Raw genomic sequence first — 27785 nt, forward strand, 5'->3', positions numbered from 1 at the left:
TCCCTGCTCAGCAAGGGAGTCTGCTTCTTTCTCTCCCTCTGGCTGCTGCCTCCCTGCTTGTGTGTGGTCTCTCTCTCTCTCTCTCTCTCTCTCTCTCTCTAATAAATAAAATATTAAAAAGAAAAAATTGGGCTAACCCCAGCAGCTGACTCCTTAAGAGATTCCACACCAAACACCAGAGTCTTTTTGTCTGAACTTCTCCTCTGTTATAATTATATACAGTTGACCCTTGAACAATGCAGGGGTTAGGGCTACCCATTCCCCACACATCGAAAATCCAAGTATAACTTTTGACTTCTCAAAAACTTTACTAATAGTGTACTGTTGACCTAAAGCCTTACCAATACGTGAACAATTAACACATATTTTGTATGTTATGTCTATTGTGTACTATATTTTTATAATGTAGTAAGCTAGAGAAAAGAAAATGTTATTAAGAAAATCATAAGGAGGAAAAAATACATTTATGCTACAATATTGTAATTAGAAAAAAAAACTGCATAAAAGTGGGTCCACACAGTTCAAACCCATGTTGTTCAAGGGTCGATTGTATAATAATGTAATCTGTTGTAAATATTACTTTCTAAAGGATCAGCTTAAATGAAGTGTGGGTGAATCAACCCAATATCCTAACCATATTAAATAATACATTAAGTAAACATTAAACAAGAAAGACTCCCAAAGTGCAACAGAAAACTTTAGCCTTTCTGCCTGTTCAAATCTACTCTATGGAGTTAAGACAATATTAGGCAGATTTTTACTTTTCTAGTAACTCTCAGAAAGCAGAAGTCCTCTGGTCAGGTTTAAGTCCCAAGAATAATCTCATTTCATTAATTAAAATGGCCAGTTCCCTAAAAAGTCAAAGCTGAACTTCTTTCTTCTCATAGTTCATCTGCTTCAGGAAGGAAGCCTGTAGTAGGCAGAAGGAGTGTGGCTTCTTTCTCTCTATCCCATGTGCACTTCTTTCCTCTCCTCCAGTTTTGCCAGTTCCACGTCTGACCTCTAGGATCAATGTTGTGAAAGGGAATTGAGATGAAGGGGTAGGGAAAGTATTACTTGAATGGTTTTGTGAGTAGGCTCCAGGGCTTGGCACTGGTTTAAAGATGACTTGTTGGCTTTAAGTAGTGTGTTGCTTCATGGGACCTCTAGAGAAAACCACTTCTCTACCTCCCAGCATATATGCACATTCACACCATGGCCAAGGCCCTCTCAGCTGCTGGTCACTCTATGAGGTTGAATGCATGTCTTCTAGCTGGCCACATAAAATCCCTCTCAGGGTTGTACAGGGTTGTACAGGTTGTACAGAAGTATACCTTCACTGTTCAGTTTCTAAGTAGCATCTCTGGGCAGGATCTGTGATGCCCCATGCCAGCTCTCCTTCCCCTGACTACATCCAGTTGAAGTAAAATGTGTACGTTGGGCCCATTACTGGTAGAAGGACAACTTTCCTTATCGTGGCCCACTACTCTGATGCCATCAAGCATGGCGGCAAGTTTCTTGCTCTTTCAACTGCTCACAGTAGTCTACTGTGTCCTCCAAACCTCAGCATATCAAGTTCTCCAAGCAGCATTTCTGATGCCCCTCTTCCCTAGGCCCAGGTAAGAGGGAAGCTACCTAACTCTCCCTTTTGGAAATCAAAAATCAGAAACTGATTTCTACAGGGATTCTATTTCTAATCTAGTTCTAACTTTTTCATAGGCTAGAAATGAGACCAGCAAAAGATCACAAAGCCAGATCATGATCTCCTCCTCCGGAGTCCCACTTCAGAGTGGAGTTACGTGGGACTCTCCCTACTCTAGCAGCTTGTCTTGGAGCATGGAAATACAGCCCCAAAGGAAGACTGCATTTTAGCATTCAATTATATCTAAGTAGAAACTAAAGAATCTAAATAGGGCTGAAGGAAAATAAACTTCTATTTCCAAGCTGTCCCTTCCCAACAGTTGTGGGAAAAAAACAGATTTTCACCTCAGCTAATGTGCTCACTGTTTTGCTTTGTTTAACTGTTCCTGAAACAATCATCAAATGATTCCCATGTGGAAAGAAACCAATCAGTACCTTAGATTCTGAGGCAGGCACTCTGAGCCTCTGGTCCCTTTCCAAGGAAAGTATTGTTGAGTCTTTCTATCACTCATAAAGCATCTTTTTTTCTACTAATTAGAGCTGTCTACTTCTCAGCAAGTGGCTTGCAAATTGCAGTGTCTGGGTGTGCCTCCAGATCTTCAGAAAGCTCTCTTGTCATTTTTCTCACCTCCTCCATTTGATGATCCTCAATATCCTTATTTTTTATATTATTTTTAAAAATAGATCAGGGATTAAAAACAGGAAAAATATTCTAGCCTAGTGAATGTGTCCAGGATTTCTCAAGAGAGCTCAAAGAATGGCCTCTCCAAACCAGGCCATATGACCAAATGTTTTTTCACGAGGCCACAAGGAGAGAGGGAAGGTTGAAAGGAAGTTAGGAAGAAAGGAAGAAGGAAAAGCAGAGTGTAGCAGCTGAAAAATGGAGGGAAAGAGAGATAAAAGGGGAGGAGGAAAGAGAGAAAAGAGGAGAATGGTGAGCAAAAGAGGAAGAAGGGAAATTAGGGAGTAAAGATTACTGGGGTTGAGAAAACATCTGCACTAAACCACTGAGAGGTTGCTGGAGGCTACTAGTCCTCTAGTTGCCCCTGGGATGGTTCAAAGTGAGGTCCTGAGGTTGATCTGGTTCCTTGTCATTTATCATTGAACATGGAGAGTCTTCTGGAGGTTTAGCACAGTTTTTCTACTCTGAACACAATCAAATGTGGAACTGAGGACAATAAAATATGCATAGGAGCATGGAGGCAGGGGACAGATTAGAATTTGGAACTGATCACTAAATACCACTAAGTGCAGAAAAGATGCTGATCCCATCTGCATGCATGGGAGTGTGGGTCAGCCAACCTTGTATCCTGGAGATTGGGAGAGTTCAGATATCAATGAAAATCCCATGAATAGATAAAGGCATGAATGAATGAATGAATGAATGAAAGAAAGATCAAACAAGTAAAGAAAGTATTCTAGCTCAGTACTCCCAACATCAAGGCTATGGACTAATGACATCAGAATCACCTGGGGAAAATTTTAATGTACCTAATATACTAAACCTTTTTCCTATTTTTTCATTTGACAGCAAACTTGAAGAATTGGTTCATTTCTTACAAGTCATGTATCCCAAACTGTGTCAACACTGGCAAGTCATCTGGATGATGGCCACGGTGATGCTTGTCTTGATTGTTGTGCTGGGGCTCTACAGTTCCTATAACTCTTGTGTGGAGCAGACCGATGGGCCCCTTGGGAAATCCACTTGCTCAGCAGCCCAGAGGGACTCGTGGTGGAGCTCAGGACTCCAGCATGAGCAACCTGCAGAGCAGTAGGAAACCTGACACTTAGTGCCCTGTTCCAGCACACAGCTGACTGCCCTTTCCCCAAGCATAGTGTTTCAGGCTGGGTGTGGCGCTGCCAGCCCATCAGGAAACGAGGAGTGTTCTTTTACACTCAGGACCCATGTGGGGAGCTATACATACACAGAAACTGATGTTCTCAGAGGATCAACAAAACTGCCCTCATAAAGCATCTGGTGGATGAAGTCACCTTCACTAAGGAACTCTAACAGAAGGGAAAGTCACCAGCCCCTAGCTCAGATGGCTAGGGAAAATAAAACAGCTTCACTGCAGGAGATAGTAAGAAGCTCACTCTCCTTCCCCTTTTTCCTTTCTGTAGCCAGAAATCAAGAAGAATTAATTATGTCCAAAGGCTATAATTCTAAGTCTGACAATCAGACTTAGAATTTGGAGTCACAATACAAATATCATCCCATCTCCTATCTCATTCTCACTGACTCTCCTTTAACCTCCCCTCTTCCCCCTTGGAACCAGAGTTTCTCTTTACAGAAGTAGGAAATGTTTCAGAAAAATATTTAGGCTGAATTTAGATCAGTGCTTGAAATGAAATGGGAAGACGTGAGTTAATATATATTCATCTGTACACACACACGACACACACATACACACAGTATGCATGTGCATGAAGCCAACAGCCCTCCCAACATGTGCTCTCAGTGTGTGTTCTGGATAAAGCCAACCCACAGATTTTTCACAAGGTGTGGAGCAGTCACCAGGCACCTGTTCAGTGAACTCTCCACATGGATTTAAGATGTTTGAAAAACACTGAAAACTCATGGCTTCAACAGTGAACTTGCTGGTCTCCATTTCAAGTGCTAATTCTAAGCTGTTGTACAACACAATCCATTCCCTATTTGTCCTCTCCCATTGAGAGCAGTTAACCTACTTGTCAGGTAAAGGAGGAGACACAGTGTGCTTTCAGCTCCTATATGCCCACATGCAAATGTGCAATTGCACCTCAGTGCTTCAGTTTAAACGAGATTTCCAACCCAAGTATATGTTTCAGAGCATTGCCAATTGTTTAGCATAAAATGAAGGAGCACATCCCATCTCCAATTTGACTTCTTGACTCCACCTTTACAGCCACTCCCTTCACTCATTCCTCATCAGTTTTTTTTTTTTTTTTTGGTGGGGGGTGTTGGTTTCTTGTGGGTTTTATTGTGGTGGTTCTGCTCCTATTTTTGTTTTGTTGTTGATGTTGTTTGTTTTGTTGCTAACACTTATATAGAAGTTACTATGAGCCAAACACTGTTATAGGTATTATATAGGTATTAATTCATTTAATCCTCAAAAAAAAAAAAAAAAGAAAAAACTATAAGGTGGGTACTACTCTCCTCATTTTCAGATAAGGAAACTGAAGCATAAAAACACAAGTAACTTCCCAAGGACATCCAGTTAATAAATTGTGATCCTGGAATTCAAATCCAAGCAGACTAGTCCCTGCACAAAATTGCCTTCTCCAATGGTCTCCTAACTGCATGCCTTATATTTCACTCCCCCTTCCCCCAAGTAGCCCTCCGACCACTCCAAACTATTTGTGGTTCCCAGACTAAATTTGTTTCTCATAGTTCTATTCCTCCACTCACTAGTTTTTTTTTTTCTTTTTATTCTGCATTCTCTTCTTTTCTTCTGGTTGCTTTTCAGAACCAAGTGCAAAAATTATCCCCTCCATACAGGCTTTGATGACCTCCCTCCAACTCCACATAGGTCACACCCTCCTCTCTTTCTGACATTTTTTAAACATCTTCATCATTGACAATTGTGATATATATCACAAGAAGTTATTTATGTATCTATCTCCCCTACTATTTTTCCTCAAAGACAAGAACCGTATCTTACCCATTCTCTGGGTAAGTGCCTAGCATGGTGGCTGATTCTTGGGAAGGTGTCATCAAATGTTGGTCAAAAGAATAAGAGAGCATTCAAGGTGGTGGAGAGCAGCCTGGAGACAGCTGATATTTTGCATACTTCCCAGTTCCAGCACCATCACTGCCACAATCTCAATGAGAAAAGCATCTTATTAGCCTCAACTTATTCTAATATTTTTCAGTCTACTCTGCAAGAGAGCAGAAAAGAGACCTAATGGCAACCCCATGTCCAAGCTCAAAGACCGGGCTTCATGCAACCACTCCTTTCAGAAAGACCCACCTAGTTCAGCCCTACTGTAAAAAATCATGTTGTTTTAAGGGTGGAGGGCACCCTTTACAGTGGCTAGAAAAACCACTGTAAGAGAAGCCCAAGCGAGGATTGACCAAGAATGTGCCATTAAGGTAAAGAGGTGCAGATCAAAGCAGAGGGACTTTGGGAGCCTAGAAGAATGGTTTTCCCTGCTGTGCCAGGGGACTGGACATACTGAAAAATCTTTTAGGCCCTTAGAGTCACAGGCAGCATGCAAAGGCAGCTCCAGAGACAGTAGCTGTGGGACAGGACTCTATGCTGGCAATGTCCAGTCTCAGCCTCCCTTAAAGAAGTACCAGGCTGAGCTGGCCCATTGTCCACTTGGCCATAGGGTTCCACCTTTGTTACCAATTAAAACAAAGGCTGGGAGAGTAGTTACACTGAGCTCCTGGAACTCCAACTGCTTCATAGAAAAGCCTGCAAAAGTACTTCCAGACATAGGCCCTCACCCAAAGTACTCTGTGAGTAAGAGAGGTTGAAGAAAAGAACTGTCAGAGTAACCACATTTCCAAGGGCATTCCTCAAAAAAGTACTCATTGGCATTTCTTTTCTGAAAAGCAAAGATTGATCTGAAGAAGCTGGAATGTTACCAAAGCAGCAGTGAAATGGAGAGAAACAGGCCCTGTATTTCCAACAGTGATATTGATCTAAATAAAAGTTCCCCTCAAAATGCCTCTGAAGTCTGACATTTCTGCTTGGCCCTAGGACTCTGGGTGCCTACCTTGAGTTTCAGAGTGATGTGTAATTTGTATCATTGTTGATATCACCTCCTAAAAGGGCCTTCACTTTCTGGCTGCCACAAAATCTATATATATATATATATCACTCCCTCTATACAGCCTGGCAGAGTAAATGGAGAGGGAGATGCTGGATCTGTGTATCACTGGCTGTCAGTTCCTAATGTTGTTAAACCTCACACAGGTGTGCTATCATTGAACTATAGAATGTCACATACCTGAGTTTGAAAATAAAAGCACATTTCCAAACCTTTGGCAGTAGCCAAATGCCTCCTCATTTTATGGAGCTAAGCCACAATCTTGCCCCCAGCCCTGAATTAGAGCACCTTAAATATTAGCGCTTCCCAGAACCAAGCCAAGAGACCCTAGCCCTTGGGTCACTGTACTGTGGGCTACCTCTTAGGGGTTAGATTGGTTCCTCTCTTTCTCCCTCATTCCTGAGCCTAGTTTCCTACACCTTCCTAGCTTATGATTTTTTTTCAGGTGTACAATATAATTCAACAAACTGTTTGAATGTTTCTTTTTTTTTAAGATTTTATTTATTTTAGAAAGAATGTTTCTTTTTTTCAAGATTTTATTTATTTTAGAAAGAATTTTTTTTTAAGATTTTATTTATTTTAGAAAGAGAAAGAGTACAAGTGGGAGGGACAAAAGGAGAGGGAGAATCTCAAGCAGATTCCACACTGAGCACAGAGCCCAACGTGGGGCTTGATCTCACAACCTGAGCCAAAACCAAGAGTAGTGCACTCAACCAGCTGCACCACTCAGGTGGCCCTGATTCAACAATTCTATAGATTTCTCAGTGCTCATCAAAATAGTGTACTCTTAATCCCCTTCTATTTCACCCATCCCCCCCACCACCACGAACCTCTCCTCTGGCAATCACCAGTTTGTTCTCTGTATTTAAGAGTCCGGGGTTTTTTGTTTGTCTCTTTTAATTTTTTAAATTAATACATTTTTCTGTGCCAGAGACTGCTGAATTTTCACCAACATGATTTCCACAGTAGACTACATTTTTCAGTTTTTCTTGGAGCTAGATGTAGGAGAATGTAGACTCTCCAGATATAACTTCCTAAAAACCAACTCTCCTGCCCAATACTTCACACTGTATTTCCCCTCTTCTTAACAAAATTTAGAGGATTTAGTTGAGGACCTGAGGCCTGAGAAGATGGCAGAACCACTAGATGGAAGCTGGATCCTTGAATGGGCACTCACAGAATTCAGCTTTGACATGAGCAAGAAATAAAGTTTTAGTATATCAAGCCACCTGAAATTCAGGAATATTGGCTGTTGCAGTTAGCCAACTCTGATTAATGTATAGATTTGAGCCAGGAATGGAGTTCTTTAATAACAAACTTTAAAAATACAAAGCATTGGCTTAGCAGTCAAGTAACAGAAAACAAGAAAATTAATTTCAGGAGCTAGAAATATGGTGACCCATGGGGTGAATAAAACAAAAATACTTGGCAAAGAGTTACCCATGATAACTTGAAAGGCAGCCCATGGGCAGCCTATAGCCCTAGGAGAAGTGGCTGGAATACACCCAAGCATTGAAGTTTGTAAACCTTTATTGACTGCCTTTGGCAAGGTATTATAAGAAAAAGAAACATTTGGGAAAGAATTGGCTATTGGGAAGCAGAAAGAAAAAAGAATACTGAGGGTTCAGATTGAATGCTTAGAAAGCCTGACTGTTTCTAAACTCCAAACAGTAAGAATAAAAAGAGTTTTCAGTGGGAAAGAACCAATAAAATTTTTCAGTTGAACTCAGATCAACTCCGCTTATGGCAAAGACCAGATTACGGATATGGCCCTTACATGTGTGGTTTCAAATGAACTTGGTGTAGGCACCATTAAATTAGAGAGAGAGAGAGAGAGAGAGAGAGAGAGAGGGAGGAATGGAGCTGAGAAAACAAAGAAATGCATCTTGATAATTATGACTGGGAAAGGATTTGGGGTATGATTATTGGCACATGGAATCAAATGGAAGCAAGTAGGTGAGAAATCTAGGTTTGTAAGAGAATTGTATTAATGAAGAAACATAAGCCAAGATGAAAAAGTTCAGTTATTCAAATTAGAAAACAATTTTTGGAATCCTCAGCTTACACCAACAGAAGGTAGACTGCAAAAGCCATCCTATCGGGCAGCCTGGGTGGCTCAGCGGTTTAGCGCCGCCTTCGGCTCAGAGTGTGATCCTGGAGACCTGGAATTGGGTCCCATGTCGGGCTCCCTGAATGGAGCCTGCTTCTTCCTCTGCCTGTGTCTCTGCTTCTGTGTCTCTCATGAATAAATAAATAAAATCTTAAAAAAAAAAAAAGCCATCCTATCCTCCAAGAAGGGCATATTCCTTTATTCCTACTTCAAATGTGGCCAAGGAAGTTTGTATACAATGAAGGGCTACAGAGATCAGTGGACACATGGGACATGGGAATTCTTCCCAGAAAGCAGAATCAAGATCTAAATAATTGTAGTAGGAAGAATTTCTAAAATATACCCCCCCCAAGATGCCTCACCCCAATCCCTGAAGCCTTTGAATATGAAATATTGCTTCTGTTATATGATAAAATTGACCTAAAAACAGGGAAATCATCTCAGTAAGCCTAACATAATCACATCAACTCTTAAAAGCAGAGAGTTTTCTCTAGCTAATGGTAGAAGTAGAAGTCACAGAGATTAGTGGTGTAAGAAGGATTTAAAGTGTCACTGCTGCTTTGAAAATGGTCATGTGAGGAAAAAAAAAAAGCAGGAAGCATCTTAGAGCAGAGAATAGACTCCAGTTGACAGTCAGCAAGAAAACAAGGACCTCATTCCTACAGCCTTGAGGAAATGAATTCTGGCACCAAACTAAATGAGCATGAAAGTGGATTCTTCCCCAGGGCCTCCAGGTAAGAATACACCACTGCCTACATATTAATTTTAATCTTGTGAGACCCACAGCAGAGAACCCAGTTAAGCTACAGAACTCTGAGATAGTAAAAGGGTATTGTTTTGAGTTGTCAAATGTGCAGGAATTGGTTATGTGGCAATAGAAAACTAATAGAGTGGCTTTTGTAATGACTCTTCATTAGTATTCTAGTCTGAACTGCTGTATCTCCCATTCTTCTCCTTCACACATGGGATTTTTTATTGAGGTCATCCAGATCCTGCTTCATCATTACATTTAAGGGACAGCATATGACTTTTTTAGCTCATAGGTCACCAAATCCCAAGTGCCACACCTGAACCTGATAAGGAAGACTGAGCATAATTCAGAAATCAAGGACTTTGAGCAGGATGGGACTTTGCATTGACTCTCTCGAGAACAGTGATTGCAATCTTTTTGTTTTGGTTCAGTTTGGGGTTTTTTTCTTTTCAAATTTTTATTTAAATTCTAGTTAGTTAACATACGGTGCAATATTGTTTTTAAGAGTAGAATTTGGTGATTCATCACTTACATTCAACACCCAGTGCTCATCATAACAAGTGTCCTCCTAATACTGATCACCCATTTAGCCCATCCCCCACCTACGTACATCCTTGGGAGGAACAGTGAACCCTGTATTAGGTAGATCAGAGGGTAACTGTTATGTGTTCAACAGATCATTTTTCCATTTGCTCCTTGACACATAGCTTGATTTTATTTTCTAGACTTCTTTGCACTTAGATGAGAAGATGTGACAAAGTTCTGGTCAATCAGAAGTGATATGATCACTTCCAGACCTGGCCCCTATAGCAATTTCCAGCACAATCCTCCAGACTCCCTTCCCTCATTTTTGGATCAGCCAGATCTTAGAGAAGGCTCTGAGTTACTACATGATGATAGAGCTACAAAGTCCCTGAATAATTATGTATAACAAAATCTCCTCAACACATTCTCCACCACTACCACCACCACCACTGTCAGGCATTGGATTATGACATAAGAGAAATGTACTTTTAATTTGCTAAGGCATTGAGATTTGGGGTTGTTTGTTATAGCATTTAGACTACATTGACTAATACATTAGTCTATCTACATATTTTAGAAAACAACTAATCCCTGTAATATCAGGCACCATAGAATTATATTGCTATGTTACTTTTAAGTTCAGATAATTCAAATCTCTTATTTGACAGATGATAAAACTGAGGCCCAGAGAATTGAAGTGATTTGCTCAGAAAACTAATGTTAGAACTTAAACCAAATTAAGATATTACCCTCAGTCCAGTATTCTGGGTTGTACCATATTTCCATCATTTACACTACATTTCAAAATTTCTACTCTATTTAAGCTTTTTATTTGCATAAATCAGACTAAATATCACTTTCACTCTTGTGTCCCATATTCAGGGAATAAGAAAATGGGTTGGTTTGAATGACACATTGGCCCAGATGGGTCCAACAGATATATTCAGAACATTTCATCCTAAAACAGCAGAATACACATTCTTTCCATGTGCACATGGAACATTCTCCAGGTTAGATCACATGTTAGGCCACAAAATAAGCCTCAACGAATTCAAAACGATTGAAGTCATATCATGCATCTTTTCCAACCACAATGTTATCAAACTAGAAATCAACCACAAGAAAAAATCTGGAAAGAACACAAATACATGGAAGTTAAATAATATGTTATTAAATAATGAATGGATGAACCAAGAAATCATAGACAAAATAAAAAAATACATGGAGATAAATGAAAATGAAATGGTTCAAAATCTTTAAGATGCAGCAAATGCTGTTCTAAGTGAGAAGTTTATAGCAATACAGGCCTACTTCAAGAAGCAAGAAAAATCTCAAACAACCTAACCTTACACCTAAAGGAGTTAGAAAGAACAAACAAAACCCCAAACCAGTAGAAGGGAAGAAATAATAAAATTACAGCAGAAATAAATGAAATAGGAACTAAAAAAAAAGAAAAAGAAATAGATCAGTGAAACCAGGAATTGTTTCTTTGAAAAGATAAAAAAAATTAATAAATCAGTAGCCAGACTCAGAGAGAGAGAGAGAGAGAGAAAGAGAGAACTCAAAAAAAAAATCAGAAATGAAAGAGGAGAAATAATATGATTTCACTTATATGTAGAATTTAAGAAACAAAACAGATTAGCATATGTAAAGGGAATAAGTGAGAGAGAGAGGAAAACAAACCATAAAAGACTTTTAATGATAGAGAACAAACTGAGGTGGAGGGAGGTGTGGGGGGGATGGGCTAAATGAGTGATGGCTATTAAGGAGGGTACTTGTCATGATGAGCACTGGGTGTTATGTGTAAGTGATGAATCACTAAATTCTACTCCTAAAACCAGTATTATACTATATGTTAACTAACTAGAATTTAAATCAAAATTTGAAGAAAAACAAAAAGGAAGAGGGGAAATAACAACCAACATCTCAGAAATACAAAGGATAGTAAGAGAACATTATGAAAAATTATATGCCAATAATTTGGACAATCTAGAAGAAATAGATAAACACCAAAACTGAATCAGGAAGAAATAGAAAATTTGAACAGCTCAAATACCAGCAATGAAATTGAATCAGTAATAAAAAAAAAAACTACCAACAAAATAAAAATCCAGAACCAGATGGCTTCACAGGCAAATTCTACAAAACATTTAAAGGAAAAATAATACCTATTCTTCTCAAACTATTCAAAAAATCGAAAAGGAAGGAAAGCTTCCAAATCCATTTTACAAAGCCAGCATTACCCTGATAACAAAACCAAATAAGTACATTGCAAAAAAAGAGAAGAGCAATATCTCCAATGAACATAGATGCAAAAATCCTCAACAAAATCTCAGTAAACCAAATCCAACAATATATTAACAAAATCACTCACCACAATCAATCAATTTATTCCCAGGAAGCAAGGGTGGTTTAATATTTGCAAATGAATCAATATGTTACATCCCATCAACAAAGGATATAAACCATATGATCATTCCAATACGTGCAGAAAAAGTATTTGACAAAGTACAACATCCATTCATGATAAAAAAAAAAAACCCTCAACAAAATAGGTTTCAAGGGAACATGCTTCAACATAATAAAAGCCATATATGAAAAACCCACAGCTAATATCATACTCAATAGTGAAAAACTAAAACCTTTTCCCCCAAGATCAGGAACAAGACAAAAATGTCCCCTTCTCACTTCTTTTATTTAACATAGTACTGGAAGTCCTAGCCACAGCAATCAGACAAGAAAAAAAAAGTCATTCAAATTAGTAAGGAAAAAGTAAAACTTTCCCTATTTGCAGGTGACATACTATATCTAGAGAACCCTAAAGACTCCACCAAAAAACTACTAGAACTGATAAATGATTCAGTAAAGTCACAGGGTACAAAATCAACATACAGAAATCTGTTGCATTTTTATACACTAATAATGAAACAGCAGAAAGGGAAATTAAGAAAACAGTACCATTTACAATTGCACCAAAAATAATAAAATATCTAGGAATAAGCATAACCAAGGAGGTGAGAGATCTGTAGTTTGAAAACCATAAAACGGGATCCCTGGGTGGCGCAGCGGTTTGGCGCCTGCCTTTGGCCCAGGGCACGATCCTGGAGACCCGGGATCGAATCCCACGTCGGGCTCCCGGTGCATGGAGCCTGCTTCTCCCTCTGCCTGTGTCTCTGCCTCTCTCTCTCTCTGTATGACTAACATAAATAAACAAAAATAAATTTAAAAAAAAAATGAAAACCATAAAACACTGATGAAAGAAATTAAAGACAACACAAGAAGTGAAAAGCTATTCTATGCTCATGGATTGGGAGAAGAAATATTGTTAAAATGTCCATAGTACCTAAAGCAATCTACAGATTTAATGCAATCCCTATCAAAACACCAACAGCATTTTTCACAGAACTAGAATAATCCTAAAATTTGTATGGAATCCCTAAAGACCCCAAATAGCCAAAGCAATCTTGAAAAAGAAAAAATATTTTGAAGTTGTATAATCCCAGCTTTCAAGGTATACTACAAATCTGTAGTAATCAAAGCAGCATAGTACTGGCACAAAAACAGACACATTAGGACAGAACAGATAAACAGAACAGAATAGAGCGACAAGAAATAAATCCACAATTATATGGTAAATTAATCTACAACAAAGGAGGCAAGAATATGCAATGGCAAAAAGACAGTTTTCAATAAATGGTTTTGGGAAAACTGGAGAGCTACATGCAAAAGAATGTATGTACATTCTTACAGCATACACAAAAATAAACTCAAAATGGATTAAAGACCTAAATGTGAGACCTGAAACCATAAAAAAATCCTTGAAGAGAACACAGGCAATTTTTTTTTACATTGGTTGCAGCAATATTTTTCTAGATAAGTCTCCTGAGGCAAAGGAAATAAAAGCAAAAATAAACTATTTAGACTTCATCAAATAAAAAGCTCCTGCCTTCCTTTAGCAAAGAAAATAATCAACAAAACTAAAATCCAACCTATTCCTACTAAATGGAAGAAGATATTTGCAAATGATATATCCAATAAAAGGTTAGTATCCAAAATATATAAAGAAGTTATATGACACCAAAAAAACCCCCAAATAATCCAATTAAATAAATAATGGACAAAAGACATGAACAGACATTTCTCCAAAGAAGACATACAAAAATAGTCAACAGACACATGAAAAGACACTCAACATCACTCATCATCAGGGGAATGCAAATCAAACAATGAGATACCACCTTACACCTGTCAGAATGGCTAAAATCAAAAACACAAGAAATAACAAGTGTTAGTGAGGATGAGGGGAAAATGGAACCCTCCTCCTGCACTGTTGGTGGGAATGCAAACTGGTGCAGCCACTGTGGAAAACAGTATGGAGGTTCCTCAAAAATAAAAATAGAACTACCCTACAATCCAGTAATTGCACTACTAGGTATTTACCCAAAGAATACAAAAACCCTAATTCAAAAGGATATATGTACCCCTATGTTTATTGCAGCATTATTTACAATAGCTAGATTACGGAAGCAGCCCACATGTCCATCAATAGATGAATGGATACAGAAGATGTGGTATATAACTCAGCCACAAAAAAGAATGAAGTTTTGCCATTTGCAACAACATGGATGGAAATAGAAGGTATAATGCTAAGTGAAAAAGGTCAGTCAGAGAGAGACACCATATGAATTCACTCATCTGTAATTTGAGAAACAAAACAAATGAACAAATTTTAAAAGACAAACCAGACTCATATAGAGAACAAACTTATGGTTACCACAGGGGAAGTGGATAGGGAATGGGTGAAATAGGTGATGGAGATTAAGAGTATACTTATCATGATGAGCACTAAGTAGTGCATGGATGTGTTGAATCAGTAAATTGTACATCTGAAACTAATATAACACTATATATTTAAAAACAAATTGAAAAAAGAAAATGGCTCTAGATATTCTGTTTCCTGCTCTCCTTTGCAATTTGATTGCTGTTCTCTTCATATCCTGTAACTTTTCAAATTTCCCTTCTAAGTCTACAATTTTTTTAATTGTTGATTCTCCTTAATTATAGCATGAGCTGTTATTTTAGAAGTGGATACTTCTACTGTTTTTTTCCCATATCCTAAACACTGTTCCTCAAAATAGTGAAGAGAAATTAACTGGCAATATTTTCTTTATAGGTTTCCAGTTTAGCTTTTAGCTCCTGGCAACTAACTCATCAGAAACTTGCCTTGAGTGAGAAGCCACTGAAGACTGAGAATATTCACATTTAATAAGAAAGGCAACAAGCTCCCATCAAGCATTCTCAATCACATTCCAGTCGTGGTTTAACTTCTCCCAATATATAAAAAATAAAACAAAAAAAATAACTTCTCCCAATATGGATATTCAAAAAATAACCTACCAAAACAAGCAGGAAGAAGTTGAAAATTTGACCAGATCAAATACGATTGTTTCTTCTTCCAGAAACTCATTATTAAGCACCAGCGCCATCATGCAGACTCCCTTTATCTAATAATTCCTCTTCTAGAAATCTGTTTCCAAAATTTAGGTCCTTGCCTTACATGATCCATTTTTCCCTTCCTGTCTTCTTTCCTTCTTTCTTTTTGAAATTCTTTAGCAAAGCTTGAAGGCTAATTCTCTTTGGGCATGGTGCTAGGTTTTAAGGATAATGATGAAAAGGATTTGATTCCTGCCTTCTTGTCTACCTAGTTCCATGGTGATAGAGTCACATATGTTTCTGAGGTACCCATAACCTGGGACTTATGCTCAGTCAAGTAATGAGGTCTATAGATATTTAAATACTAGAGATATTTAAGAGTTATGCCCTGGTCTCTTACAAGTTACCTATGTGCAAAGAAAACTCTTCTTTTGTTACTGGCATTTTCTGTCCAGGTATCTAATTTTATGACCAATTGCATTTGTACAGAAAAGAAATTATTATCTATACACTATTCCTATAAATGACATCATTTTGGAGAAAACTCATAAACCATTGCTCAAGGCATTATTTGCAAGCCAGAATTCCAAAATTACCATGGAAGACAAACCACTGAATATTCAGCTGGGAAAACAGAAAGTGTGGTCTGCTTGTACACAGTACAGATAAACCTCACATTCATCAAACAAGAAAAGGGGAATCTAAATCGAATTTTGGTCTATCATAATACAAGAGAAGTTATTAAAGACAGTTATTATATAAAGTCATCCCTGTGGTGACTACTATTATAAAGCCAAAAATCCTTTTGTGTGAAAAATAACTAAAATTTAATGAATTGTCCCCCAGTTGTGTTTTCTAAATATGAATTGTATGTCTTGTTTCTTTGAAGAAAGAATTACCTGCAGTGGCATAGAAATTTCAAGTGTATAAGAGAAAAGGAAGGCTTAAACACACTGTACTCAGTATATAAACGGGCATTTGCTTTCCTAAGCCTCAGCATCACACCCACCCCCCAAGATCACAAAGATAAGCGGCTGAAGCAAAAAAAAAAAAACATCACCAACTGGGAGGAAAAGAAGCACAACCTATACTCAATCTCCTTTAGAGACAGACATTCCTAGGAGTATATAAATGAGTAGGCTCTACAGGTAATAACAATGAACTGTGTGAGAATGAGCTGGTTGGGGAAGTGGGAGGTGGCAGGGAATATGGGAATTAGGGAAACCTCCAGCAGTTCATGCTGTGCTATCTGCTTCCTCATTCGTGTGTTTTCTGAGTCAGCATTAGCTAAATTTTCCAGAAAGCAATCCACAAAGTACAGCCGGGGCATTTAAGGGACGTCACTCATTTCCCCCAGTGACCTTGACAAGTCAGAAGCTTGAAAGCAGGGAAATCCGGATGTCTCAGTTATGAACTGGAGCAGTGGGAATCCGATATATTTCCAGAAGTCTCCATCCAGTCTGGTGATTGTCTGCCTCCATTACTACCAGTGACCATCCAGGGTGCTTCTCTAGTGCAGAAGGGGTTGGCATAATGGCCAAATGCTTCAGCCTGGTGTTGCTTCTTGCCTCCATCTGGACCACAAGGCTCCTGGTCCATGCAACTCTCCGTGTAGAAGGTAGGTTTCTTACTAGATTTCCCACCTGAAGCAAGGCAAGATCTTGCAAATTGTCCTAAGCCTACCAAATTCTTAATTGTGGATTGCTGGGAGTAGGGTTTATCTTCAATGTCAACAGAAGATCTAGTTGGTCGGATTGCTCTGCCAGAAATGTTTTCACCATATTGTCAACCTCACCAAAATGATTCACATTTATCTTTATGTTACCTTGACTTTCATTTTTGGTTATGGAATCTTTTTTTAATAAGAATATCTTAAAAGAAAACACTGGGGAGAGATCATTTGTTTTTAAAAGTGTTTCATGGCTGGGTATTATACAATATGTTGGCAAATTGAATTTAAATTAAAAAAATAAAATAAAAATGTTTCATGGAAGAAACAAACCACGATTGTAATGAATTTTAAGCAAGCACTGAACTTGGGAAAATGGCCACTTTCACTAAATATTGACCTGATTTATATTTTTGGAAGTGCCAGTATAATTATTTTAATTTCAATTTTACTATACTACCATGGAATGCATAGGTTTTAAATATGAAGTGAACAGCCAATTAACTGAAAAAAACCTGAAAATATAGACTTGAAAATTAGTCATTAGTTTCCTACCAACGAAATGACTATAAGTGATTTCTGGGCTTTTGAGATGCCTAAGTGGTAACCTCATTCTGCAATGTAGGCAAAAAAATTGTAACCACAAATCACTCATTATGGCTCCAGGCAAATGAAAATATGAGCACTTTAAAAGGAAAATTGTGTGTTCTGAAGCTGGAAGATGTTCTGTGATATAAAATATTTGGGGGATGCTTGGGTGGCTCAGCAGTTGAGCATCTGCCTTGGGCTCAGGGCATGATCCCAGGTCCAGGGATCGAGTCCCACATTGGGCTCCCTGCAAGGAGCCTGCTTCTCCCTCTGCCTGTATCTCTGCCTCTCTGTGTGTCTCTCATGAATAAATAAAATTTTTAAAAATGAAATAGAATATATTTTGGAATCAGATATCCCAGGTTGATTCATTTATTGTTATATTTAATTTTATGAGTGGCTAGAGTTATAAAATTGATTTTTTTCAAATATCAGAAGTGTTACTCCCAAATAAGTTTTGTCCTCTTTGAAATTCTCCTGTGGATACTATTCATTTTCCCCCACAATGCTGCCATTTCCCAAACTTTTAGAAACTGTTCTATGATTCCATGTTTGGACCATCTTTGATGACGGCAAAATTTTCCTAAGGAAATTAAATTATATAATACATATATATAACTTTTATATATGTAATATATAAAGTTTCATTTAATCATCTCAAGAAGACATTTTATAGATGAATAAACAGGCTTAAGTGAGGCAAAGGGACTTGCCTGATGCCAGAAAGATGGTAAATAATAAAGCTTGGGCTTGAATTCGGCTCTGTTGGATCCTAAGCATAAGGTATTTCTACTATGCCTGTTTTCTAAAACAATCTTAAGGAAGAGATTAGTAGAGTATCTCTTGGATTCCAGCTCCCTATTTTTGTCTTTAAATGAAATAGGAAAGCATAAAAATAACTACTATTTGTTGACTACCTATGATGGACCCAGCCTCTGCTAGATATGAGTTATCTATTCTGACAAAAATTCTGTGAAGAAGATATAATCATTTCCATTTTATAGATGAAAACTTGCCCAAGATCCCAGAGCCAATTAATAACAGACAACATAACCAAAGCTAGGCCTATTGTCCAGAATAGGTCTATCATTACTCTGAATAATGACTTTGAAGGTTAAAATGAGTTTTGATTAAAAAAAAGTAGCAAGACCACTTTATAGTGTAATTATATAATAAACCTTCTTTGCAGGTATTCCCAAAGAAGTGGCCATGAAATTTGAGCAATAGCAAATTCATGAACTAAATAAGCCAATTCTAGGACAAATGTGTGTTTGGAGAGACCAGTTCTAGTTGTACAGTGTGTGTGTGTCTGTTTCATCTACTCCCCCATAATACAACACGAAGCAGAATAGTGTCCTAGTTAAGGACTGGGTTTTTAGAGTCAGTCGTAAGTGGTTTTGTGCCCCCAATCTGCCCTATATCTTTGCTCTATATCCTTGGGCTTGGGAAAGTTACTTAGTCTTCCTGAATCTTTACTTTCTATTAAAGGAAACACGATTTGGCACAGAGTAGCATGAACAGATGATAGATGTTAGAATTAATACTAGCATTAGTATTAATATCAGTATTAGTATAGGTATTAGTACTAGCGTATATAGTCAAAAGGCTGTGTTGTCACATTCATATTGGGGTGTTGGCTCTCTGGTTTCTTTTTTGGTGAGAGCAAGGTCTAAAGGCAAATAAGTCCATCCAAACATTGTACATCATATACATCTCCCCTCTTCCAGCCCCCTGCTCCAGAGCATAGCAAGGTCCCACGGAAGACTGAGAAATGCTCCTTTCATGTTTGCAAAAAAGCTTACTTTAAATATCAACCTAGAAAGTGGCCAAAGCATTTGGCTGGGCATCCAATGCACAGATCTATATACAAGCATAGTCCCTTTGTAATGCCTTTTTATGGACTTTTGTGGATAAAGCCCAATAGGAATAATGTACCTGAATGCAATACAACTTTGCAATTTCATACAGATCTATAAATCCCAGAACTAAGAAAAGGGATCAAAAGAACTCTTGGATTCAATAACTTTTAAGTAGGGATCCCTGGGTGGCGCAGCGGTTTGGCGCCTGCCTTTGGCCCAGGGCGCGATCCTGGAGACCCGGGATCGAATCCCACGTCGGGCTCCCGGTGCATGGAGCCTGCTTCTCCCTCTGCCTGTGTCTCTGCCTCTCTCTCTCTCTGTGACTATCATAAATAAATAAAAATTAAAAAAAAAATTAAAAAAAAAATATCTTTAAGTAAAATATATTCAAAATGCATCTGCTCAAGAGCCTTAGCTTCCTTAGAGAGATCAATCATTAGCATACTAAAACCAAAAAGCTTTGGAGATAATAAGATAATGATGCTATTTTTGCTTTATTGAGCATCTACTATGTGTCAGGGACTATGCTAAGCATTTTTACTTGAATTAACTCATTCAACTCTCACTATCCTAAACACTAGTTACTGTTACTTTGTCAATTTTATAAATAAGGAAACTGAGGCTCAAAGAAATGAAGTAATTAGCCTAAGATCACAGAGCTAGCAAGTGACAGAGGCCAGATTCAAATACAGGTATGACTCTAAAACTCAACTTCCTTTATTTTGTTTCTTTGTCTTACAAGGTTTACTGCCCAGTTCCTCCAGGAACTTCTGAGTAAGCCTGCCCCCCAATGGTCAGAGAAGACTTGGGAATGAGAAAGCTCACATTGTTATATTAAGTGCAACATTTTTCAGCTCATCTCAGAAATAGTGGTATTCCTAAGCCACATTGGTTTGGAGTGTTGTTAACTATTCTATTAACCAGAGCCCTGAATTCTTTCTTAAAGTCTCAGGCCTTTCATTGTATAGACTCCAAAAAGGTTTGCAGCAACTGCATCACCTAGATCCATCCCCAGGAACTGGTAGCCAAAGCCTCCACATAAGGAACAAGGCACTTTAATGCAGTGGGGTATGATAGATCTGATAAGAGGGTACAGCTTGGACCAGAGCAAGGACCCAGCTAATCCAGCAGGATGTCCTTGTGGGAAATGCCTGGCCTGTGTTCTATTATTTATAAACTTGAATCCCAGCCACAAAAACCTCACTGCTGTTTCAAGACCATAATGTTCTACAGGGAAGAACAGCCTATAGGCTTGGAACAAGGACAGCAGCAAATTGAGGACCTCTGTGATTTCTTTGCAGAACTTTCCATCTCAGGGCCATGCAGAATCGTGGGGGTCACCCTTGTAAACAAAAAGACAATCCAGCAGCTGAATTTCACAGAAGCCCAGGAAGCCTGTAGGCTGATGGGACTAACTTTGGCCAGCAAAGACCAGGTTGAAGCAGCACGGAGGTCTGGCTTTGAGACTTGCAGGTGAGAAACAACTAGATTCACAAACACTGCTGGAGTTCTTTCAGCATTGTGTTTTTGTTCAGCAATAGAAATAAATGTATCCATTCAACTAATGTGTATTCTATTATAGCTATGGATGGGTTGCAGATAAGCTCTTGGTCATCCCTCGGATTCTCCCAAACCCCAAGTGTGGGAAGAATGGGATAGGTGTCCTGGTTTGGAGAAATTCACTCAGCAAAAAGTTCTTGGCCTACTGTTACAACTCATCTGGTGAGTCAGATTTATAGCCTCTCCTTGTTTTCTATAGCTCTACGATCCATTTTATGAAGAGTAACCCTGAGCAGCAATAGAAGAAATCATGGTGATGACAATTTAGTACCACACCCCCCCCCCCGAATGCCTCTGTGACCAGACTAGAGGTGGCCATGTGTCCCTCAGAGGAAAAAGTTAGGGAAAATATGACTAAATGACAACATAGGGAGAGGGCTTCCCAGGAGACTCCATTACCCACACCCCTCAATCTTTTAAGGTATTGAAATATCCACTAATGACAAAGCAATGTACTGAGTGATCACACTGAACCTTGACAATCATTCTCTAAGGTATGCTTTGTTACCCCCATTTTGCAAAGGAGAAAATTTGGCTCAGAGGACGTAAGTACATTTGTCTAAGTTCTCACTACTACAAAGATTTTAATGGAGATCTAACTCTGAAACCATGTTCTTTCCCTTAACCTTCATTTTTTAAGAGAAGAAATTCAGATGCTACACTTGACATCTTTAAGGATATGTTCATTTTATGAAGGAAGGACTTGAAGGTAGAAAATAGAATTGGTTTGCTCATGGTCACACAGTTGTCCTTTTAACCTTGTGTGGAGACCACAGCCACTTTATCCCAAGTGCTTTACCTAAGGAACATCTCAGAAAGTTTTTCTTTCACTAAATACTTGCTCTCAGGTTATCATAAGAACCTCTGTTGATTTATTACTATTCACACATACTCATAAATCCGACCTTCTAAAAGTCAGACAGTTAAGTGGTCATATACAAGGATAGATTCCAAAGTCACATTCTAAAATCTAAGAGACAAATGTGCACTAGCTACATTTTGCTGCCCAAAGGCAATATAGGGTCCAATCGGTTCTCTGAATTGAGAGGCTCTGACCTAGAAAGAGACCTGAAAGATGCTTTGTCTTCTTTCCTCATTTCATGGATGAAATGATAGCTCAGATTGGAGGTTTGGCTCTGCATTCACCATCTGTTTCATGCTGTACCCTCTGCCACAATACCCATCTTCCTTTCTACTTAGCTAACTGCTACTCTTTATTCAATTCTCAAGTGCCATCCTTTTCAAGAAGCCTTTCCATACTCCTTACTCCTATCTTTCTTCTTGGATTCCAACCACATTCTGTGTTTAATATCAGAGTGCTTGGCACATTCTAAAGAAATTATTCATAGTTTGGAGAGGAAGGAGAGCTAGGGCCTAACACTTCCAGGTGTGCCCTCAACCTAGTAGGAATCATGGTTACCAGACTGCTGTTGCTCCCACACACTGTAGCCCCTCTTGGCTATATTTAATGACAAGAGGCGAAGGAAATTAACTCTTAGATAGATCTTGTCTATCATGCCCATACATTATGCTAGGCCCTACACATTTAGTATCTCATTAATCCTCAGTAAAATGACATAAATGTATCATTTGTAATTTCCAGGAGAAATAACTAATGCTTAGTATGTATTTTGCTATGGTCATAGTCAATAAGGGAAAGAGCCAGGATTTAAATCTTGAGCCATGCTACTTCCATGTAGCACCTTCCATGGTGATGACTATACATCAATAACATATCAGGCGTGGGTTGGGTTCTGGGCGTCAATATTTTTTAAAAGCTCCCCAAATGATTCCAACCTGTAGTCAGGGTTTAAAATCACTTTTCCCTAGGGGATCTCTAAGATCTAAGTTTTAGGACTCCCAGTACTTCTAGATCCCCCTATTTCTTTGCAATTGCAATAATCCCCCTTGTTCTTGGGTTGTACTCTCTCCCCACTGCATTTCATCTTCCGCCACCTCCACTGATAATTATGTTACTCCTCTACTCCACAGCGTTTGGGTGACTTCCTATTTGAGAATATGATGTAAACTATGAAGCCTTTTATACATAAAAGTGAGCATGTATGAGAACTCCTGTATATCAGTTGGGAGGTTTGTAGAACCAATTGAAAATTCTATCTCCTATAAAATAAATTTCAAATGCTTTAACATGGCAATTATGAATCTCAATACTCTGGCTTCAGCTTATCTTCCCAGTCATCTCCTGCTTGCAGTCTTTCATGTTCCCAATCATATACACACACTACCTCTCCAGCCACACTACTCTTTATCATTTTTCTATAACTACATTTTCAAGCTTCTGGATTCTTGGGTTACGCTATTCCTATTGACTAGAATATTCTATTACCTCTTCCACTAGATGAACTACTGCTGTGTTCCAGCCATACCAGTCTTTTATTCATCAAACACACTGAATTCATTCAACTGTGGGCTCTTGAACTTCCTGTTTTCTTTACTTGGAATGCTTTGCCCTAGATCTTCAATTACTGGCTACCTTTTTTTAATCACTTAGGTCTCAGTTTAAGTATCACCTCTTCACTTTCTTTTATCATCCTATTCAAAGTATCCATCTCCTATTCCCCACCCCTACCAGTTTACCAAATCTTTATCATGTTTAATATTCTTCTTAACATTGATCATCCTCTGAAATTTCTGGCTTTTTTTTTTTTTTTTTTTTTTGAGAGAGAGAGGGGCCGGGCATGGTGCAGAGAGAGATGAAGAGAGAGGACCCCAAGCAGGCTAAACACTCAGCCTGGAGCCTTGCACGAGGCTTGATCTCACAAACCTGAGATCACAACCTGAACTGAGATCAAGAGTCAGACACTTAACCACCTAAGCCACCCAGGCACCCCTGGCCTTCTTTCTTTCTTTTTTTTTTTTTTTTAATCTATCCTTCCATTATATATAAGCCTCTTAAAAGTAAGGACTCTGTCTTCTTTTACCATGACCTTAGCACTTAAAAGAGTGTTTGGCACAGAGTTGGAATTTATTTAATAAATATTTGTTGAACAAACACATTAATCCTCCATACCCTGCCCAAATGCCATCTCCTCTGTGAATCCCCAGTGATTTCCTCTTACCTTTATCAGAATACATTTGTCCTGAAAACTGGAACTATGCTGTACTTCTCCATATTTTCAGTTCCCAACATAGTATGTTGTGCTCAGTACTTTTTCCCCTAATAAAGAGATATTCAAACTGAGCTAAGCAAAAAGGGGGCAAAGAGTCTTACAAGTAAAGAAAGCATTATGGCCAAAGACTTGGATATGAGAGAAAGCATATCAAAGAACAGAAGAAGTCTGAATAGGCAAGAGGAATGAGAAGCACGCTGATCAGATAAGGCTAGCCATGTCAGTAGGGGATACATCACAGGAGACCTTATAGGCCATGCAATCGAGGCAGTCACTGAAAGATTCTAAGGAAGGAAGTGATATGATTAGATATACATTTTTGTAAGATCATTCTGGCTGCAATATAATGGAATTGAAGAGGAGTAAGACTAGAGGCAGGAAGGACAGTTAGGAAGCTGCTGTAATACTTAATTGTTACTGTATTTTTCCCTCTCCCAACAGATACTTGGATTAATTCATGCATTCCAGAAATTATCACCACCACAGATCCCATATTCAACATTCAAGAGACAATATACACAACAGAAATGATAGTCAGTGACAGTACCTACTCAGCTTCATCTACTGATGCACCTTACTCTGCTACACCTACTCTTGCTCCTACTTCTGCTCTGGCTTCCACTTCTACTCGACGGAAAAGAAAATTGATTTGTGTAACAGAAGCCTTTGTGGAAACTAGCACCGTATCTACAGAAACTGAGTCATATATTGAAAATAAAGCAGCATTCAAGAATGAGGTCGTTGGGTTTGGAGGTAAAAGATTTCTGTGTATTGTATGTGTATGTGTCTGTGTTTGTGCATTTATGTATAACAGACAATACATAAAAACTAGGTTGTCTTCAGATTAGGTAGTCAGACTCAGACCTGCCAAATACAAGTAAAACCTTAATGCAAACTCAAATTTCATAAAGCCATAGAACTTGAGGGCTCCAAAAATCCTTAATGATTAAACTAAAAATCACAAGTATAAAATAGCTTCACTTTTAAAACTCAAACCCTTTTAAAAATAAGTCATCATATATTAATACATCAAAGTTCTTTTAAAAATATATACCTTCAGTACCTATGATAGAAAGTCTTCCTATTTAATTAGTTCCAAACCTATCTTAAGGCCACAGAGAGGAAATGGATTCTGTCATATTGCAATTTATAGAATAGAGAGAGCATGTGAGGCAAGGCCAAGGATTTCTATAGGCAAGAAGCAAAGAACCAGATGTGGGCCCAACATTCTAAGTAGCCCCTTTGTGGTCACAGAGAAGGCTTTTCTCCTGCATTATCTGTTGTCTGTATCCTGTGTAAAGAATTCTTAGAAGAGCAACACACAACAATGCTTAAGCAAAGGACCAACAGGCCATGTCTCTGTTTCCTCTAGGTGTCCCCACGGCTCTGCTAGTGCTTGCACTCCTCTTCTTTGCTGCCGCAGCTGGTTTGGCGGTTTGCTACGTCAAAAGGTGAGGTTGTTGGCCCATTGTTAGTCTTATAATTTATGTCACATTCCTATCTTGTGTTTTTCCAGGGTTTTTAGCATTTTCTTAGTCAAAACAGAAATGAGAGTCTTCTTATATTGTAAATTTTCTTCTTCATCTCACCTCTCCTCCCCACCACCCAATCTTTCCTACTATTTCAGCACATGCATGTCATCTAGACTTTAGAAACAGGTCAATGCTGTCCCTTTGAAAATTAAGAGATAAGAAGAAAAGACTGACATCTAGGGGGAAAATATATGTTTTATTTTGATTCTCAATTCTTTGTTGTTGGTGGGAGGGTTATGAGGTCAGCCTCAAGTTTGGCCTGCAAACTTATTGCCTCATCTAACTGAATCCATTAAGGTGGGAATGCATTAATATATTTGAGTGTGCATGTGTTAGAATCTCTCTGAAATAAAGATACCCAGTGTACTGTGCTAATATGAGCTATCACAGACAAAGCATTACCTATTGTCATATGTTTTACATAGAAATCTCTCATTTTAATTTTATGATTATGCCTTTAGGTATGTGAAGACCTTTCCTTTTACAAACAAGAATCAGCAGAAGGAAATGATTGAAACCAAAGTAGTAAAGGAAGAGAAAGCCGATGATAGCAACCCTAATGAAGAATCAAAGAAAACTGATAAAAAGCCAGAAGAGCCCAAGAGTCCAACCAAAACCACAGTGCGATGCATGGAAGCTGAAGTTTAAAACAGAAAGAAATGGGAAGACACATCTGAGGCTGATTTCTTTCCTGACACATATCCTGGCCCCAGATGGGGAAACTTAAAGGACAAGAACCAAACAAGAAAGTCCACCCTTGGTTCTTAAATGGAATCAACTCAGGACTACCTTTGGACTATGGAGTTCACCAAATGGTGAACTTCTTCTGTAATTCTTTCTGGATCCTATCCTCCTACCTCCAAAGCTTCCCACAGCTTTCTAGCCTGACTATGTCCTAATAATATCTCTGTGGGATAAAGGAGCTTCACAAAGCACAAGGACCTAAAACAACTAATCAGAACACATTTATAAAGAGGCTTCTCAGTTGGCTGAGCATAGCTGAGTTGAGAACCAAGAAACCACTGAGACTAAGGCTTTCTCTATTGATTCCACAGGCCAGATCCTTTCTTCATTCTGAAAAGGTAACACACATCATCTGGCATGCCCTTCTGAGCCAGGCAAGAACAAAAGAAGGAAGGAAAAGTTCAGCAACTGAAGGCCACAGAGATTCTCATGACTTGAGACCTGATCTCTTTGTAAAGGCTAAGTAAGTAGAGAAAAAGAATGAGGCCAACGATGTTGCCAGCATATGGTCGTTGGTAACTATAAATACAGATAGGGTCATAGTAGTCATCTCTGAATAATCTGAGTTGGAATCACTTTTTAGTGATTTTTTTACTTTTGTAAGGAACAAAAAAAAAATCTCTTACAAATTTTTAGTTTTGGGATCCCTAGGTGGCGCAGCGGTTTGGCGCCTGCCTTCGGCCTAGGGCGCGATCCTGGAGACCCGGGATCGAATCCCACATCGGGCTCCCAGTGCATGGAGCCTGCTTCTCCCTCTGCCTGTGTCTCTGCCTCTCTCTCTCTCTCTGTGACTATCATAAATAAATAAAAATTAAAAAATAAAAAAATAAAAAAACAAATTTTTAGTTTTATCTGAGAAATTATTACTGAGGAAAACTACTGTGTTAAAAAGCAGTAAAATTTGGCAAACATTTATTGAATATGTTAGGTGCTGGGAAGGTATGACATTCTATAATTGAATGTTATTTATCAAAAACTTGCATAGAGTAAAATGTATGAAGCTAATTTTTTCAATTTTGATATCCCTAGCTTATCTACTTGGAAAACTAATTTTTTACTAAGACTAGTCTATTCATTATTTTCTCTAACATGCGGTCATTATAACCTTAATTTATTATTAACATACCTAAAAAGTATATTATTACCTCTATACACAAAAGCACACTTTAAAAATGTCATTAATAAATGTATCGTCAGTTCTTTTTTCAGCAAGAAGAGCCCAAGAGGTGTAGAGATTTGTGTTAAAAAAATAAAAGTATTTCGAAAATTTCTTTGCTCCCTTATTTACACAGATGAATTATATCTTTCTTTTTTTAATTTAAATTCAATTAGCCAACATATAGTATATACTTAGTTTCAGATGTAATGTTCAATGATTTAGCAGTTGCATATAACACCCAGTGCTCACCACACCATATGCCTTTCTTAATGCCTATCACCAAATTACCCATCCTCCACCCTCCTCGCCTCCATCAACCCCCAGTTTCTTTCCTATAGTTAACAGTCTC

General features: G+C 38.4%; 3 protein-coding genes across 35 annotated transcripts in view; 2 read left to right on the forward strand and 1 right to left on the reverse strand.

Annotated features, from left to right (window-relative positions):
- IRAG1 (inositol 1,4,5-triphosphate receptor associated 1) overlaps nucleotides 1–6590 on the forward strand; it is a 125839-nt gene extending 119249 nt beyond the window's left edge. For all 6 annotated transcript variants that reach the window (XM_077866487.1, XM_077866489.1, XM_077866490.1 and 3 more), the window contains one exon: nucleotides 3152–6590. In XM_077866487.1, the coding sequence (XP_077722613.1) occupies nucleotides 3152–3395 (244 nt within the window). In that variant the 3' untranslated portion in view covers nucleotides 3396–6590. The remainder of the gene's footprint in view (nucleotides 1–3151) is intronic.
- Nucleotides 1–27785, reverse strand: part of LOC144294674 (uncharacterized) — a 133754-nt gene that overhangs the window by 85281 nt on the left and 20688 nt on the right. The gene's annotated exons all lie outside the window — the stretch shown is intronic.
- Nucleotides 16503–27544, forward strand: LYVE1 (lymphatic vessel endothelial hyaluronan receptor 1). The gene is made up of 6 exons (XM_077866486.1): nucleotides 16503–16812; nucleotides 20612–20783; nucleotides 20893–21032; nucleotides 24443–24754; nucleotides 25374–25452; nucleotides 25995–27544. The coding sequence occupies exons 1-6, from the start codon at nucleotides 16728–16730 to the stop codon at nucleotides 26179–26181; spliced, it is 975 nt and encodes a 324-aa protein (XP_077722612.1). The 5' UTR covers nucleotides 16503–16727; the 3' UTR covers nucleotides 26182–27544.

The sequence above is a fragment of the Canis aureus genome, chromosome 23, assembly GCF_053574225.1.
Source record: "Canis aureus isolate CA01 chromosome 23, VMU_Caureus_v.1.0, whole genome shotgun sequence".
Taxonomy (NCBI): Eukaryota; Metazoa; Chordata; class Mammalia; order Carnivora; family Canidae; genus Canis; species Canis aureus.

Coding starts and splice junctions, on each gene's coding strand:
- LYVE1 (XM_077866486.1), top strand. CDS start 16,728: ATGGCCAAATGCTTCAGCCTGGTGTTGCTTCTTGCCTCCATCTGGACC. Junction 21,033..24,442: donor CTACTGTTACAACTCATCTG/GTGAGTCAGATT, acceptor CTCTCCCAACAG/ATACTTGGATTAATTCATGC. Junction 24,755..25,373: donor TGAGGTCGTTGGGTTTGGAG/GTAAAAGATTTC, acceptor TGTTTCCTCTAG/GTGTCCCCACGGCTCTGCTA.